General features: G+C 41.0%; 1 protein-coding gene across 3 annotated transcripts in view; it reads left to right on the plus strand.

Annotated features, from left to right (window-relative positions):
• The first annotated feature begins 6,762 nt into the window (after positions 1 to 6,762).
• Positions 6,763 to 17,676, plus strand: part of Gin1 (gypsy retrotransposon integrase 1) — a 29,920-nt gene continuing 19,006 nt past the window's right edge. Inside the window, exons 1-3 of one of the 3 annotated variants that reach the window (XM_052750281.1) lie at positions 6,776 to 6,868; positions 13,905 to 14,107; positions 15,640 to 15,785. In XM_052750281.1, coding sequence (XP_052606241.1) covers positions 15,647 to 15,785 — 139 coding nt within the window. In that variant the 5' untranslated portion in view covers positions 6,776 to 6,868; positions 13,905 to 14,107; positions 15,640 to 15,646. Of the gene's footprint in view, positions 6,869 to 6,961; positions 7,335 to 13,904; positions 14,108 to 15,639; positions 15,786 to 17,676 lie in introns of those variants that run through there. The other 2 variants (XM_052750280.1, XM_052750282.1) reach the window with 2 other exon arrangements.

Below are 17,676 nucleotides of genomic sequence, written 5' to 3' on the forward strand. Positions count from 1 at the left end.
TCCTAATGTGCTCATCAAGATACTGCATATGATTCAATGACACTCCCAATAAAAACCTTCCATGAAAATCCACTAATTAACTACCATAGGCTAATAATATAATCTCAAACTGTCCCTTACAAAGCTGTTTACATGTATTTGAACACTGGTGATATTAAAATTAGTTATCTGCCAAGATGAAATCGTGTATCAATATTCCATTTGATGACTGGATTTAAAAAAAACCCTGCTTAATCAAGTAATGTTTAAAAAATATCGATTAATGTGCTAGATAGATTTACAAAGCACAACTCAAAATTCTTATTTCCAGAGGTCTGATTCCAGTTTCACTGATGGCTTTCTGTGAAATATTATGATCAGTTTACTTTTATTCACTAAGCCTTGACTTTACAAAATTGTTACAAAAGTTAAAATCATTTGGGACTAAACTCAAAGAATAATTTATTTATTGGAAAAAACCCATAAGCTTCTATAACTCCACAGCTGTAGATAATGTCAGCTCAGCTTGGTTACTAAATGGCATACATCCTTGGGGGCTCTGGGTGCTTTGTATCTTGTTTCCACTTAAACCTCTCCAAATATTTTAGTAGCAGAAAGGGTATGTGCTTGGAGTCAACTACACCAACCTGCTACTAAACAACTAACAACTTATGCAAGCATCTTTGAATCTCAGCTTCCCTCTCTCTTTCTCTCTCCCTCCCTCACTCCCCCCACCCGTGTGTGTGTGTGTGTGTGTGTGTGTGTGTGTGTGTGTGTGTGTGTGTGTGAGAGAGAGAGAGAGAGAGAGAGAGAGAGAGAGAGAGAGAAATACCAACAGCCTGTAACTGTGAAGGCTGATGTAGCACAGTGCTTCACGCATACTGAATACTTAATAAACCAACACTTCTATGTGAACTGCTACAAATTAAGCTTCCTACTAACATAACATGGAAATCTCAGAGTACTGCTGGCTATTTGTTGAATTGGACATATTTATTAAATAAATACTATTCACTTCTCATAGACACACTTCACTAAACACAAACAACTGTCTCTAGTTTAAGTATGGTAACAAAAATGATAATTAAAAAAAAAACAACCTCATTTTAGAGGCAGTGCTGTTTTTGTTGCTGTTTGTTTTTCATTTAAATATTGTTTGTGCAATGCGAACACATGAACATAAAATTTTGAAAAACTCAGTCAAGAATCCAATGACCAGTCACAGAAATATGATTGCTATTGTTGGCTGTAAAATTACTCATTTGTGGGTCTAGAGAGATGGCTCAGTAGTAAGAGCACTGTGTAGTCTACCACAGGTCCTGAGTTCAATTCCAAACACCCACATGGCAGATCACAACTATAGTCCCATGGAATCCAATGCCCTCTTCTTGTGTGCAGACATACATGCAGACAAACCATACACATGAAACACATATGTAAATTTAAAAAAAAAATACTGGTTTCTACTTCCTACTAGTCTTTTCAATGAATAGTCCGCATTGGGAGCAGAAATCATCCCGAGGATAGGGTGAGAAGGTGTGTAGCACCTTTCTTCTTCTCCCCAACAATATAAATTAGTAAGTGATCTGCCTCCCCACCTACAACACACACACCACTTACGGAATTGAGCTGCGTCTTTTGAATGCTGCCTAGAGGACAAGAGTACATGTCCTCCTCCGAACAACAGTAAACTTATACCCAAATCCGAGTCTTATGCGTTCACCAGAGAAAGACAGTAAATGAACCGACAATGAAGCATGTGCTAGGACGTCTTCTCCAAACACATGATGTCTGAGGAAAGCCGGGGTGATATGCTGAGATCATTTTAGTCAAGGAACATGGAATACTGAAGCAGAAGTACACTTGGTGCATTTTCTGAGTCCAAAGAACAGTCAAGGAGGTCAGAGTAGAACAGGAAAGCGAAGGAAATATGGAGAAAACAACGTTAGAGATGTAACTAAGGTGCGTGCAGAGGACTGGGGGGTAACTATCACTTTCTGAACTGCACCTGAAAAAACAGGTGACGCAGAAGAGGCAGGCAGGTTAGACTGTAAAGAACTGTGTTATAATGGTGGGCAGAGCAATTAGCCCTCAAAAGAATATAAGGCTGGGTAATGCTTCCATTTATTTTCCTGTAATTCTATTTCAATATATGAGAGAGATTATTAAAAAGCTGAACCAATCAACGCTTAAAAATAAGAACTTAAGAGTCAAAATACCTAAGCTGGATTCTTGTCCTTTATAATTAATTGTATTTGATCTCCTGGGTCCTCAATTTCTATATAAGTAAACTGTACTTGTCATAGCCCATGTAAGGGTTAAATATACATACATACATTAAAGGTATCCACACCCCAAATTGGGGAAAACTCCACACCAATGAGAATGTTTGAGTAGGACCTGGGTATTTCTTAAGGTTTCCCAAGCAGTTCCAACAAGCAATCAAGTTTAGTCATGGACTACCTCCCCCGGCCAAAAAAAAAAAAAAAATGAAGGGGAAAAGAGTAAAATAATGAAAGCATAAGGAAGCAAACCACATGTTCACCACTTTCATGACTAGGAAGTTTGTTATTATAAGAAATCAGATTATCTTCTGTAATAAAAGGATCTAAAACTGATAAAGTATGGAATCTCTGTCCTCCTGGTGCTTGGCTTATCTCAATATAAATATTTCTCCACAAAATTTCCCATATTCAAAATTTATTCCCTTTATCATTCATTCGGCCTAAGTGACCTACGGTCTTATTATTTAATAATCTCAGCTGTATACAGCTCTGCAAATATAAACCTCAAGGTGAAACTTTACTGAATGTTTTTATGTGCTAAAGACTTAGTTTTTTAATGCAGAGCTTCCTAACATGTTGCTCAACCATGAATGTAAAATTAGGCATGTTCAAAAATTGTCTGAGCCATTCATATGGCTATGAGCCCTACTCAGATAACTTGAGCAGCACTAAGTTCGGTTTTCCCTATGATACAGCAAAGAGACTCATTTTCAATGTATGCCTTAAAATGGAAAAAGTTAAGAAGCAATTACTGCTTTGTGAATAAACGCTCTCAAATCATCTTTGATTATGGATATTTTCCCCATCTTATAAATATTTAAAGTACATAGATAAATGTTTATCATTTCAATAATACTGAACATGAGGCCTAAGTATTCCAAAAATTTAAACTATATTAAATCAACCAATCAATGATCACATAATCAATCAAAAAATCTGCAAAAGCCAGGTCTGTTTAAACCTAAGGTCACTAATACAAGCAAAAAAAAAAAAATTCATAGTTCTTTACCACATTATTGCAGATGTTTAGTAAGTACTCAAAAATATTGAATAAGTTTTTTCCCTCTCAAGTGGTATACAGTCTCCCACAAAATTGAATTTAATGAGAATCTGAGATCTAGAGCATTCTCAATGCTTATTTCACTTGAAATCTACAACTTGCACTGATTGTGGTCATATCATCACACAATCAATACTCAACAATTTGATCAATGTTCATTCATGAATTTCCAAAGTGACAGTTACTGCCTAGTCTGAAAGATCTATAAATTATTCAAATATCAGAATTGAATCTTTCTTTAGTTTTAAGATTCCTTTTGTAGCAATGGTCCCCAAATGGACTGGTTACACCAATAAACACCAATAATAAACACATTACTGGCCTATCACAAAAGTTTTGAGCAGGAATTCTTAAAGAGAAATTGTATTTTAACAAACAGACAAGCAGCTACGTTTGAGATGAGTGCAAAAAATTAAAATGACTTAACACTGGCTTCCAAATTTGAAATGTGTTCCATTTACTAGTTCCCATACATGCCAAGCAGCAACTTGAAAACTTGAACATATATCAGAACCACTTGGTGGACTCAGATCTCAACCAGGAAAATTTAGGGCTGAGCCCAGGATTCCGCCCTCCTAAAACTCCAAGGTGATGCTGACATTGCATAGAGTCTCACTTTGAGAACTGCTCCACTCTAGCAAAACTTCAACTGCCCCCCCCCCCCCAACACACACACTGGCTCAGCTCTCTTTATGTTTTGCCCAGCTCTAGCCACCAGATAAAATGGGGTTATAAATCCCATAGTTTTGAAGATTAAATGAGAATGCACGTGCCACAACAATTAGCATACGTTAAGGACTCAGTAAAACATCAGCTGTTTCTGTAAGTGGCTAACTATGGTTATAAAGAAGAAGTTTCTGACTTTATTTTAACTGACAAAAAAAAAAAAATTCTAAACTCAGCTAAGTTTAGAGTGTACCTTCTGGCAGAGGATGATGGCCAGCTCAGATCCTCTCCTGCTGCTGCTTATGGTGCCCTTGTTACAGCACTCCAGTCTTAACTGCGCTGCTCCTGACTAGACTATCTACTGCCCTGGATAAACAGTTCATTGATACTGGGTAGAGTTATGTCCTTTAAAATAACACCCTGGATAAATGATCAGTCCTGAACTGTATTTACAACTCCCTTAAAAAGATCTTTCAAGCTATCATTCCCATAGATTCCACTAAAATCCAGCCACCAAGGAGTAAATTTCCACTTAAAAACAAAACAAAACAAAAAACCAACTAAGGAAACTAGAACTCCAATAACGGTTGTTGAACCAGAACACAAAAACATAACCGGTTTCCTGAGATCCACAGAACATTTTCCAGGGGAAACATTGTTATAAATAGTAGCTAATTCCAGCACACTAAGAAGAAGCTACATAAAGAGTTCAATGTTGGCTTCTTCAGTCTAGCAAAGGCAAGCTAGAATAGTTTTTTGATTATACAGACCAAGCCTGTTCCAAGTTCCATACAGCTCTGGCACTGATTCCCCTCCCTCTTCAAAAGGTATACAGCTTGTTTTCCTGAGTCAGCTCTTCTGTTGGGAATTCACCTTTCTGCTGAGTCAGCTTTTTGGTCTGGAAGTTCCTATTCTCCTTGAAATAAACAACCGGAAGACTTCAAAGAATGTTTCCCAGACAATTCTCATGCATTGTCTATCAACCCCAAACACATAGCTTTACCTTTCCCCACCCTTCAAGTTCCATAAAACCTCTTTCCAATGATCTGTTTCTATGAGAGCTCAAGGGTTTATTTTTAATCAGCAAACATTTCAAATTTTTGGAAAGACTGCACCAACTGCTTATATGTCTAGTATTAGAGTCAACATTTTATTAATTGCTCAATTTAATACCCTCATAATGTTCAGTTTAATACCCTTAATCTACAAATCACATTGATCCAACACTTAAATAGCAAGCTTTGATTGTACAATTATGACCCTTCATCAGCTTCAGCACTTGTATTTTTTAACAGTCTATATCGCAAGGAATATTTGAGGTTCTGAAATACTTAATTCTACATCACACACAGAAGTTGCATGGAGATCATGGCTGTCATTTGTCAGACACAAAAAAGCACACTATGTGCTTTCTTAAATGGACAAATATAACTTTCAGCCACTGAAATTGTTAGTGAAGAAATCGTCATAACGAGAATAATGGCAGGACAATAGAATGCAGATGTTGGATTCAGATCTACTTTCTAGTAAAGCTTCAAAGGTTTACTCGTAGCAAAATGTTACTAGGGTAAGTTACATGACCTCACTAACTTTCCATTTTCCAGCTGAAAAAAAAAAAGGAATAATCTAACAACCTTCACGGAACTCGTGAAAGACTGGATGAAAATACATGTGCAAAGCATTTGGCTGCTACGCATTAAATAGTAGCTATCATCATGTTATCGCTCTAAAACCACATATTTCCGTTTTTTAAAACTGTAATAGCGAACAAAACCCTGTCCCAGGGTAGGCTAGGACGCTAATGCTGGAGTCAGCCATGCTTCCTACTTCTACAGCTAAGACTTCTAGGACGCTGAAACAAGACAACCACTACCACATAACTCCAAGAATGGTAACTCTCAGGAAGTTGCCCAGAACCTCGAGGATGATATACAAAGGTCATTACCTACATGGGAAGACGCAAGGCCGTCTAATCTATAAGGTGCGGGTGCGGCATTGACCTGCAACCCGTCGTATCTCACCCTGCGAAGCTGCGGGCTCACAGGGCTTTTGTTCTTTGAAAGTGGGTGTGGAAAGCAAAGGCAGGCAGGGTGATGGAGACTAAGGAATCACACAGCCACCTCTCCCCACAGCAGAATCCAAACAACGCTGCACACACACCTCAGTTAGAAGTTAGGCAGCTCCCTTCTAGCTGAACTGCAATTTCTGGCTTTTTCAAACCCAAGAAATGGAAAGGGGAAGCGAGGCGGGAAGTGCAAGAGAAGTCAAGCCTGAAAAGGACCCCGGGGCTGTACTGTCACTCCTCCCAGACCACGTTGTCATTCGCCACGGTCCGTGTCTCTTGCAAGAGCACGTGTCTAGGGTCCGCAGAGTGGAGTAGAGACAAAGCAGACACCTAGAGGCGGCAGTGAGCCTCCGCCCATCGGGTCTGGCTCCGGTTCTCCACCGAGCTCCGGGTCCTCACCTGCCTCGGCGGCGGTCATCAAGCGCTCTGTGGGAGATGCTTGAGCCCATCCAGGTTTCGGTTCCTCCCCTTTAATCGCGGGGGCAAGGGTGAGGTGTTTGGGCAGAGGCGGCTCACGGAGGCGTGGACCTGAATCTTCCCTCTTCGGCAACAGCGGAACCGCGGGCACGGCTACACCTCGGGAGTCTCCGACACGCCTCTTCCCCGGCCTGCCCTCCACCGGTCTCACACGGAAACTGCACCGGCCGGGACGGTTTCCGCCGGGCCAACGATCCGCCTGAGCTTTCCTGTTCCACAGCTCACTCCCCCCGGCCCCCAACCCAAACACCGACCCGGCTAGTTCCGCTTCCGGCAGCACCAGATAAGTCGCGAGAGGAGAGTTAAAACCTGCCGTTTGCATTTAGGACCACTTCGGTGAGTGGTCGTTCTAGTGTGCTCTGTCGTACTTCTTTTTTTTTTTTTTTTTTAAGTGAGGCGTAACCTGATAATAACTTTTAAAACGGCCCCGGTGGACTGCTCTTGAGAAAGGGTTTGAGGAGGTGGAGGTTTCGCGCAGGCGCCGTTGGGGCGGGAGGGCCTTGAGCTTTTGCAGCCGATCGGAAGCTGGCTGCAAAGAGGCGAGGACTGCTGGGCTCAGGGAGTTGGCGACTGAGTGTGTGATTGAGTTGTCAACGGTCATTTTCTTGCTTATGCAAGGATTAGCTGGACCTTGCCCTCCGGAGTCGGTTAACAAGCTGCGAAAATGCTTGCGGAGCGCTCCCTCGCCGGCGGCTAGGAATGCTTGACTGCATTCAAAACAGCACTCTTGGTCGCTTGGCTGTCGCCGGAGAAGTCTCCCCCTGGATCGTAGTCACCATTCAGTGTGAAAACCTACACCGAAGTAAAGAAATGAGCCCGAGGGGGCGGGGGGAGCTTTTAGCACGTAGCTTTAAAGGAAAAAGGCACTTTTTTAAAGTCTCACTGAATTCTCCTTTCGTGGACATTTCGAATCTCGGTTGAGAATTTTCAAAACGGACATGAATTTGTCCTGTGCGGCAGATGAAGTAAAGGGATTTCTTGTTAAACAAATGTATACGCTTAAGTGAGACAGATTACAGAATGTTCTGGAGTATTGCCTCCTCAGGCTTCTCCCAGCCTTGTCCAGTTAATATATAAACTGTACTGGTTCAGTTTTCAGAGATTGAACTAGAAAAAAATTCAAAAGTCAGAATTTTAATCCCGAATTACTGTGTTTACTAAAACATTACACGTTTTATGTTTTTAAGTTGGAATACAAACCTCCTGTAACCTTTCATTGCTCTTAACGGTAGCTTTGTGGTTAGTAGGTATAATAGGGGGAAACAAATCCTTATTTAAAGGGATATTTAATCGCTTTAATTTTATTAGATACACAAAGCAAAATTATTGAAGAAGTTAAGCAATAAGTATCAGTAAAAATATTTGTTTTATTTAACGTATACAAGAAACATAGTGTGAACAAACTTAACCAGATAGCCTGATGATCTTGGAACAGTGAGTTATGATGAGCCATCTTCAATATCTTTTCTAATTCCTAAATTCTTGAAAACATAAGAATTATTTTTAAAGTCCTAAAATATTCTTTACATGTGTGATTTTTTTCCATTTTATGCAGTTACTGTTTTTTCTTTTCATCTATCTCAATCTTCAAAGCCAGCAGTTGATGGACTACATTGAATAGTAATGTAAGTCATTATAAAGTATATACAACTAGGAGGCTGAGGCAGGAGGATCACCATGAGTTTGAAGCCAGGTCTACTTAGTGAATTCAAGGACAGCACTGGCTGCAGATACCCTAAAAAAAAAAAAAAACAAAACAAAAACAACAACAACAAAAAGCAGCAAAGCAAGTAATACCTCTTGCTAGGTCTTCTGAACTTTACTATTAACAGCAAAACATAGATATTGCTCTAAAATATTAATTACATTAATAAAAAATTTAAAAATCTCTTTTGATAGAATAGTTTAAGAAAGAAGATTCTATTACTTTAAACAACTTGATTGAAAACATAAATATAAGAATGATTATATATCATTTTACCATTTGGAAAAGACTTTTAAATCCATTATTTCATTGATCTTTTTGTTTATTGAAGAGGAGGGACAATTACTATGTCTTTTTTTCCACCCAACATGATCACTAAGACCTAGGTAAATGTCACACACCTGAATTTCTTACTCTGAGTTCATGTCTTCCACACATCCCCTACTTGTATTGTTATGTATCTCACCAACAGTGAGTGAGTCTCTGGTTTTTGTTGTCTGTATTTGTATACTCCGATCCTTATGTGGCTATACTTGACATTTTCCATTGTCTAATGATGTTGAGTATTTCTCATGTACTATGATATGGTGTGGTTGTGCCTTTAATCCCAGTGCTTGGGAGGCAGAGGTAGGCAGATTTCTGTGAGTTCAGGGCTAGCCTGGTGTACATAGAGAGTTCTAGATCAAGCAGGGTTACACAGTGAGGCCTTGCCTAAAAATAAAGCAAAAAACAAAACAAAACAAAAAACCAACAACACTAGAAGAATCCATGCTATTCCATGTTCTTGGATTACAAGACTCTGTATATTATGAAATGACTGTCTTACCAAAAGCAATGTAATCCAATGCCATTCTTCACAGAAATACTTTTAAACAGTCAAAACTCATTTGGAAACACAAACGCCCTCAAAGTAGCCAAGCCCATCCTGAGCAATAATAAGGAAGGGTGGAAGGTATCACCATATCTGATTTCTAGTTACATTAGAGAACCATAGTAACAAAACCAGCATGGTACTGACACCAAATCAAAGTTCCGGACTTGTACCTGTGCAGCTGTAGCCAAGTGATTTTTGACAGAGATGTGAAAGTAGTAAAGAACAGCCTCCTTAGCAAATGGGGCTTGGAAAACTGGAAATCTTCCCATAGAAGAATGAAGCCTAGATCCTTATCTCTCACCTTGCTTAAAATTAACTCCAAGTGTCTTAAAGACTTGAACATCAGACCTGAAACTCTGAAACTGCTAGAGGAAATATATACATACATCAAGATATAGGCGTATTCGAGGACTTCCTGACGAGGACTCCAGTTACTTAGGAAAGAAGGCCAGCAGTCAAAAATGACACTGGAATAGTTGATAACGTCAACTTGACAGGCTCTAGGATTACCTGGGAGACAAGTGTCTCAGAGTGCCTTTAGGGAATTAACTAGATAAAATGAATTGAGGTAGGAAGACCTGTGTAACTGGCATATGAGCCCTAACATTTCTCGTACCCAGCTTCCTGGGAGAACGCCATGTGCCCAGCTGCCGCATTCCTGCCAACTGACTTGTGGGAGACCAACCCCCATGCTTATTTACCCCAGGAAGTCTTGAGGAATGAGGCATGAGACTTAGTTAGAAATAGAGAGGAAAGAAACAGAGAAAACACAGGATAGAATCGGGTGGGCCTGGATCCTTATCCACCAGTCCTGATTGTCTCTGCCCTAGGGTATTTATAGGAATGCCAAGGGGTGGAGCAAAAGACCTCCCCCCAGCACAGCCAAGTGCAGACCGTCTCAGACACCTGCATGTTGTTCCTGAGTAACTGCACTCAGACCCGTGGTCCAGTCATCCTCTCCATGCAGACCTGCTGGGTAAAGCCACTAGGAAACCTGAAAACGAGCTCCCACACTGACGTCCCTGTCCTGACCCTTGTGCTTTCCAGCTGTGAACCAGAATAAACCAGAACTTCCTTAGGTGCCCTTGCCGGGTCTTCCAGCTGTGAACCAGAATAAACCAGAACTTCCTTAGGTGCTCTTGCCGGGTCTTCTCTAGCAACAGTGACAAAAGTAACTAATAAACGCACCTCACAAAATTGAAAAGCTTCCGTACAGCAAAGGGAACTGGTGAGTGACAAGACATCCTTCACAATGGGGAAATCATCCCACGGTATGCTTCTGGTAGAGGATTACTACCTAGAAACGCAAAGACATCAAAATCCTAAAATAAATAAATAATCCAGTTTTATAAATGGGTTAAGGACTGAGCAGAAAATTCGCAAAAGACAAATACAAATAATCAAAGCCATTTTTATAAAAATTGTCTCACATCTTTAGCCACAAGGTAAGTAAGTGCAAATTAAATTTGAAATTCCGCCTCTGACCAGTAAGTGACCATCATCAAGAAATCAAATGACAACAAAAAACAGGCCAAGGGTGTGAGAAAAGGGAACTCTTACTCAGTTTTGGTGGCGGTGTAAGCTGGTATGGCCACTTTGGAAGTAAGCCTAGGGGCGTCTCACAAAACTAAGAATAGAACTTCCACATGACCTAGCTGTATAATTTCTGGGCATATACCAAGGGTCTCTATCTTTTCACAGAGATATTTGCATATCTGTGCTTACTGCTGTTCTATTTATAATAGTGAGGAAATCGAATCTGTGCAGATATCCATCATAGAATGTGTGGGTAATGAATATGTAGAGCATACTGTCTTAATTAGGTTTTCTATTGCTATGAAGAGACACCATAACCACAGCAACTCTTCTAAAGAAAACATTTCACTGGGGCTGGCTTACAGTTTCAGAGGTTTAGTTCATTATCAACATGGTGGGACATGGCAGCATGCAGGCAGACATGGTGCTGGAGAAGGAGCTGAGAGTTCTTACATATTGGCTCACAGGCAACAGGAAGTGGTCTGGTCTGAGACACTGGAGATGTGGCTTGAGTGTATATGAGACCTCAAAGCCCACCTCCACAGTGACACACTTCCTCCAACAAGGCCACACCTACTCCAACAAAGCCACATCTTCTAATAGTGCCACTCCTTTTGGGGGTCATTTTCCTTCAAACCCCCACACATACATACCATTGAATTTTGTTCAACCATAAGAGAAATGAAGTTACAAAATTTTCAAAAGCAAACAAAAGGAATGTAACTGGAAAATATTGCTTAAGTAAGTTCAGGCTGACAATATTACATGTTCTCCCATGTTTGAGCCTTTTCTTCTTAGCTTCTAATTTTAAGACAGAAGTATGTTAATTTAGGAGTGATTATGTGGAGAGGCCAGGAAAGTAGAAAGGGGTCCTAAGGGATGGTGATGGAGAGCAGTTGAACACATGTGACATGAAAGTAGAAAAAGAAAAATGAGAGTGTAAATGTTTAAGAGGAATAGGGAGACTTAGAAGTAGGTGAGAGGTAGGGTCAACAGAAACTAAGTATGAATGAAAAGTACATAAGGAAACGTACTACTTTGTAAACTATTTAAAACAAAATTTTTCTAAAAATTGTTTTTTAGATTGTAGTAAAGTACTCATCATATTGACCTGGACCAACAGGTTGTTCTTTAGTGACAAAGTCTTAAGGGAGAGGACCAGAGGATGAGAAGATAAAGAAGACAGGAAAGCCAGGGTCAGGGGATCTTGTGTAAGCTACTGGCTTGTGCCAGCAAGTTTATTAAGAAGTACAGCGTTTTATGTACAGGTTTTAGGAGAGAAATTGGACAGTGTTGTTGGAAAGCTATCACACAATGGGACAAAGTCAGCAAGAAGCTAATCAAGCAATGTTGCACAGGGGGAACACTGAGTATCTCAAGAGCATCACAGACGGAGCCCACAGCGGCCTTGACACTGTTCACCATGGCTCCGTACAGTAGCAAGAGTTGTGTTCTCAGGATTTGAAGCTACAGCTCCCCCACGCCCTGGCCCCAAGCATATGCCAGGTTTTAAAGTAGGAACTATGTTCCTCCATACATCATGGCCCCAGGGGAAAGCTCTAGTGTCCTGGCCCCGGGCTGTTGCTGACTCTGCCAAGCATGTTTGGGAATTAGAGAAGGAGCTATGAAACTGAATTTATCTGTCAACCACCATAGCCTCAGTTCCTGGGAACCACCATTCTAATTTCTGTTTCTGTGAATTTGACAATATTTGTTTTTTTTAAATTTCACTAGCATACTTTCCTCAAGATTCATCCATATTCTTCTATGTGTTAGAGTCACTTCTTTTTTTAAGGCATGTGCACATGCCATATTTTGTTTATTTATCTGTTATTGGGCACTTGGATCCTTTCCATTTTCTAACTACTATCAATAATGCAGCTTGAGTTTAGCTTTCAAAATAATCTCTAACCCCACTATAATATAAACTTCATGAGGGTTATCATTATTTTATCTCCAATTTTGTGTCTGGCATGTGCCAGATACTTGGTTTTGTGTGTGTGTGTGTGTGTCTGTATCTATCTCTATGTATGTATGTATATATGTATGTCTATCTGTCTGTCTGTGTATGGGTACACTATGCATATGTGTGGGACTCAAGTTTAAAACCCAGGGCCTTAATACATCCTAGCCAAGCACTGTATCACTGAGCTACATGCCCTATTGTGTTTCATTCTTTTAGAGATGCTTTAGAAACCATGGTAGCTCCACTCACCATTTGTTTTACGTATAGCTATCTCCTATAAAATGACTCAAATCTCTAGTTGAAAGTGAGCTCATGCCAGGTACAGCAATGTGGACCTCTATGTCTAGGACTTGGGGCTAAGGGAGAAGGATGGCAAGTCCCAGGGCAAACCTGAGCTTCATCAAAACCCTGTCTTCAAAAAGGTGAATTAAAACTCATTGATGATAATACTTTATAGCTGAATTAACCTATTTGTAGGTTCTGATGGGACTATCTTAGTATTATGGAATATTTATATTATAGTAGCCTCCAATCTGATGGAGGCAACTTCTAAGTTGAGGCTTCCTCTTCCCTTATGTGTCAAGTTGACAACCAAGATTAGTCATCACAATCTCTAGATACTTTAATGAGTAGTATTCTGAGGTCTTTGATATAGTTGAAGACTAGATAGTTATAATTTTCCTTGGTTATGATAAAAGATAAATTAAATATGAAACCTTAGACTCACAAATATAGAATAGATAAAATTTTTTTCTTTAAGTTTACAAAATACAAATAGACTAGGTATTGTAACTGTAATCCTTGCTTGATAACTGTTTTGTTATATATAATTTTAATAGGTTAAAGTTAAAACCTTGCTTTTGTTTAGACAGAAAAGGGGAAGTGGATAGGGGAATGTCTTTCTGTATGCTGCAAATATGTGTTTCTCTGATTGGTTGATAAATAAAGCTGTTTGGCCTATGGCAAGACAACTTAGAGGCAGGCAGGAAATTCAAAGAGAGAGACAGAAAGGCAAAAGGGAGAGACGCTAGCAAGCCGCCAAAGGAGCAACATGTAATGGGACGCACGTAAAGCCACGGAACATGTGGCAATACATAGATTAATAGTTATGGGCTACTTTAAGTGTAAGAGCTAGTCAGTAATAAGCCTGAGCTAATGGTTATATGGTTATATTAATGTAAGTCTCTGTGTGTTTACTTGGGGGGCGCGAGTGGGAGAGATTTGTCCTGGCTGCCAGCTGGGTGGGACACAGGAAAACTTTCAGCAATATAAACATCCATATTGTCTTCAGAATTTAGAAATTGGTATCAGAGTTCCAGCAAGAAGCAGAAAATACATTCTCGCAGTTTTTGAAGGCGCTGTAGTGATGCTCCTATTTCCAGAGTTGTAGAGAGAAAGAAACTTGACAATTAGCTGCACCGAGGAAGATGGCCGCCCTGTGACTGAAGTTTGCAGGAGAAAGGAGGTTGACTTACAGAGAAAGAAAGGACGGAGGTAAGGGGCCCTCAGCAGGGCTCTGTAGAGATGTCAGCTTCCAGCAAGAGCTCAAAAGTAAATACCCTGACCTCTTGTGCGTTCTGATTCCCCGTCATTGCCTTATGTTGGACAGTTCCTATTGGAAAGCAGCAAATATGGCCTCACAGAGTCAGTCTCCTAGAGACATGGCAGGCAGTGTTGGACTTCCGGCCACCCCTCCAGCTGTATGCCTGCACATGTGCAGTTCAGTAACCAAGTAAGGGGCCTTATGTCCTACTTAATCCGTGTGCTGCCCATCTCTCCCTCCTCCTCACGTGTCTTTCCAACAGGCCTGGCCACGCTCTCTTCTGTCCCCTCCCTCCTCCTAATAAAGCTCTGATACTGGGTTTTGTCCTGCCTCGTAACCTTTCTCGCACGGTAACAGTGCTGCCTATTAGAACCAACAGCCGGGAAAGAAAGACCAAAAATTAGTTTGGATGGTTGAGTTGATAGCCAACTAGATAACTGCATAATGTAATTTTTGCCACTGAAAATATGAAAATAATTTTTTTTTCTTTTACTTGTAGAGACCCACAGAGGTTTCCTACTGAGAACTTACTCAGGGTCTGAGAACCTGAGCTTGTTTTACCCAGCAGGCCTGCATAAGGGGATGATTTGACCATGGACATGGTTATCAGGTGTTTGGAAGGGTCTACACTTGGCTATGCAGTGTGCTTTGATCTAGCAAGGGGGAGGGCTTTTGCCCCGCCCCTTGGCATTGTTATAAAAAGCCCTTTTGAATAAACAGAAAGGGCTATTGAGTATTGACCTAGGTCCTCCCGAAGCTATCCTGTGTTTCTGTCTTTCTCCTCTTTGCTATCTTTCTACCTAATATTTTCTTATCCCTCTCCTACTCATAAGAACCCTTGAAAAGGTGGGAGCTGGCCTCCCACATTTACTTTTAAAAGGTCTTATATTAATGATAGTCCATAATGGACAGGAGCATTGTTTTGCTTTTTGCCACTTTTGTTAAAGGAAAGCTAGGATTATATATGGTTCAGAGTGTATGGAATCTGGTTGTTAAATGACTATCATTTATCATTTAAACATTTATAAAAGACATCAAATGTGATTTGAATAGAGTTTTGTTTTCACTTTGCGATAATCTTGAATGTGAATGCATTTAAAAGTAATGTGAGATTATGTTTCTCTCCTTAAATTCTACATAACAAAGTAAACCTTTGTGAATAACATTTCTTTGGATGCAAACAAGAGACTCCAATCAAACTTCTGAAGTATACTGACTCATTTCCTTCTTCTTCCTAGCATTCCAAAAACTTTCAGCATTTCTTACATCACAGGAAAGGAGATGGATCTCAAAAGTAGCATTCAGATGTTTTAGTTTGTAGATATCACTCTGTCCCTGTTCTGTACTGCAATTACCTCCCTCGCAGATAATATTCTGGGAATGCTCAATTCATGCATAAGCAGAAATGTGACAGAAGCCTGAACTGAAATAGCAGTGGAATTAGCTTGTCATTTAAGTAACATCTTTAAATAATCTTACCTAGGTTCACAATGGTCCGTAGTGGGAAAAATGGTGACCTCCATCTTAAGCAGATTGCATATTACAAACGAACAGGTGAATATCATCCAACTACACTGTCGAGTGAGAGGAGCGGCATAAGACGAGCAGCAAAGAAATTTGTCTTCAAAGGTGAAATTGGTGTCTCAATCTTAAATTATAGATTATCTCCCATACATGTTTGTGGAATCCTGGGAAATTCCCTAGTATTTGCTTATTGCTAAGCAGTTATCAACTAAATGTAAGATCATCCTCAAAAGTAACATAAATAAAGCTAACTGAAGGCTGCTAAGCATGAAAAAGAACTGTTACGGGGCTGGAGAGAGAGCTCAGCCGCTCAAAGCACATAGTGATCAAGTTCAGTTTGCAAGGCCTGTGTGGGGCAGCCCACAGCCACCTCTAACTCCAGCTCCAAGGGAATCTGGGCCTTTAGTCTTGGTGTGTTTCAGCATGCAAGTGCACATACACACATGTAGTCACACACACATACACATAATTTAAAATAAAAAATATATAAAAGTGAAAAGAAAATGACTTATTAAATTATAGATTAAAAGAGATAACTATGAAAATTACACAAATTAATCTCTCTTGCTTTTGCCACCTAATGGTTCACTTTCAGACATCGATGCCACAGTGTTGAGGAAGTTATTTGATGCTTAGTATGAAAATGTTAACAGAGTTAACTAGTTTGCTTACTAAAATAAAAGAATGGAAGATCTAACTGTATTCAAAGCTGAGTTTACCCACATACCTGCCCCCCCCCCCCACTGTACCATTAGTTATTCTCAGGATTACGTTTGTTTTCTTGCCTTGACACTCCATCGGTACGTTAAATATCTGAGAAGCAGGAGGGTAGTTATGAGAGCTTTCGACAGCTTTCCCTCCTGCAATGGAGGAAGCAAACTGAGCATGAGATAATGAGCAGGCACAGTCAACAGGTAACTAAATATATGAACGGTATTGCTATGAATGGCAGTTTCCCCTGGAGATACTGCTTTAGGCTTTCTCCAAATCAGGTCAGAATATAAAGTCATAAATAAATGCCTGTTCGTGTATCCCTATCCAGATCCTTGTCAGGAACTCTTATTCTTAACAATAGGGAGACCTCTTACAGTAAAGTGGAGGTGCATTCATTCATTTAATCATTTATGTTAAAAACATGTATTGAATTTCTGTGGTGTGCTGATCACATTCTAGGCCCTGGGATATTCTAATGAGTAAGATAGGGTTTCAGCATTCCCGTTGCCTAGCTTCTAATTGAAGCTGTGCTTATTAATCACCTTAGTATCTTAATGATGTATTCTGGAGTCTGTGTAGCTACCCATATGAACTAGAGAGAGATAATGACTCTCCCTGTTCCCTGCTTGTTCTTCCACTTAGTGTCCTCGAAGGAAAGAACTGAGAGTTGTGTCCCTCCCACTACACCATCCACCCTCTGTCGCCCCACTACACCATCCACCCTCTGTCCCCCCACTAGGCCATCCCCCCTCTGTCCCCCCACTACACCATCCCCCTCTGTCCCCCCACTACACCATCCCCCCTCTGTCCCCCCACTACACCATCCCCCCTCTGTCCCCCCACTACGCCATCCCCCTCTGTCCCCCACTACGCCATTCCCCCTCTGTCCCATCACTACACCATCCCCCTCTGTCCCCCCACTACACCATCCCCCCTCTGTCCCCCCACTACACCATCCCCCTCTGTCCCCCCACTACACCATCCCCCCTCTGTCCCCCCACTACACCATCCCCCCTCTGTCCCCCCAACTACACCATCCCCCTCTGTCCCCCCACTACACCATCCCCCCTCTGTCCCCCCAACTACACCACCCCCCTCTGTCCCCCCCACTACACCACCCCCCTCTTTCCCCCCACTACGCCGACCTCCTCTGTCCCCCCCACTACACCATCCCCCTCTGTCCCCCCCACTACACCACCCCCCTCTGTCCCCCCCACTACACCACCCCCCTCTTTCCCCCCACTACGCCATCCCCCTCTGTCCCCTCACTACACCATCCCCC

Source organism: Peromyscus californicus, unplaced genomic scaffold (assembly GCF_007827085.1).
Source record: "Peromyscus californicus insignis strain IS unplaced genomic scaffold, ASM782708v3 Scaffold_21__1_contigs__length_65335640, whole genome shotgun sequence".
Taxonomy (NCBI): domain Eukaryota; kingdom Metazoa; phylum Chordata; class Mammalia; order Rodentia; family Cricetidae; genus Peromyscus; species Peromyscus californicus.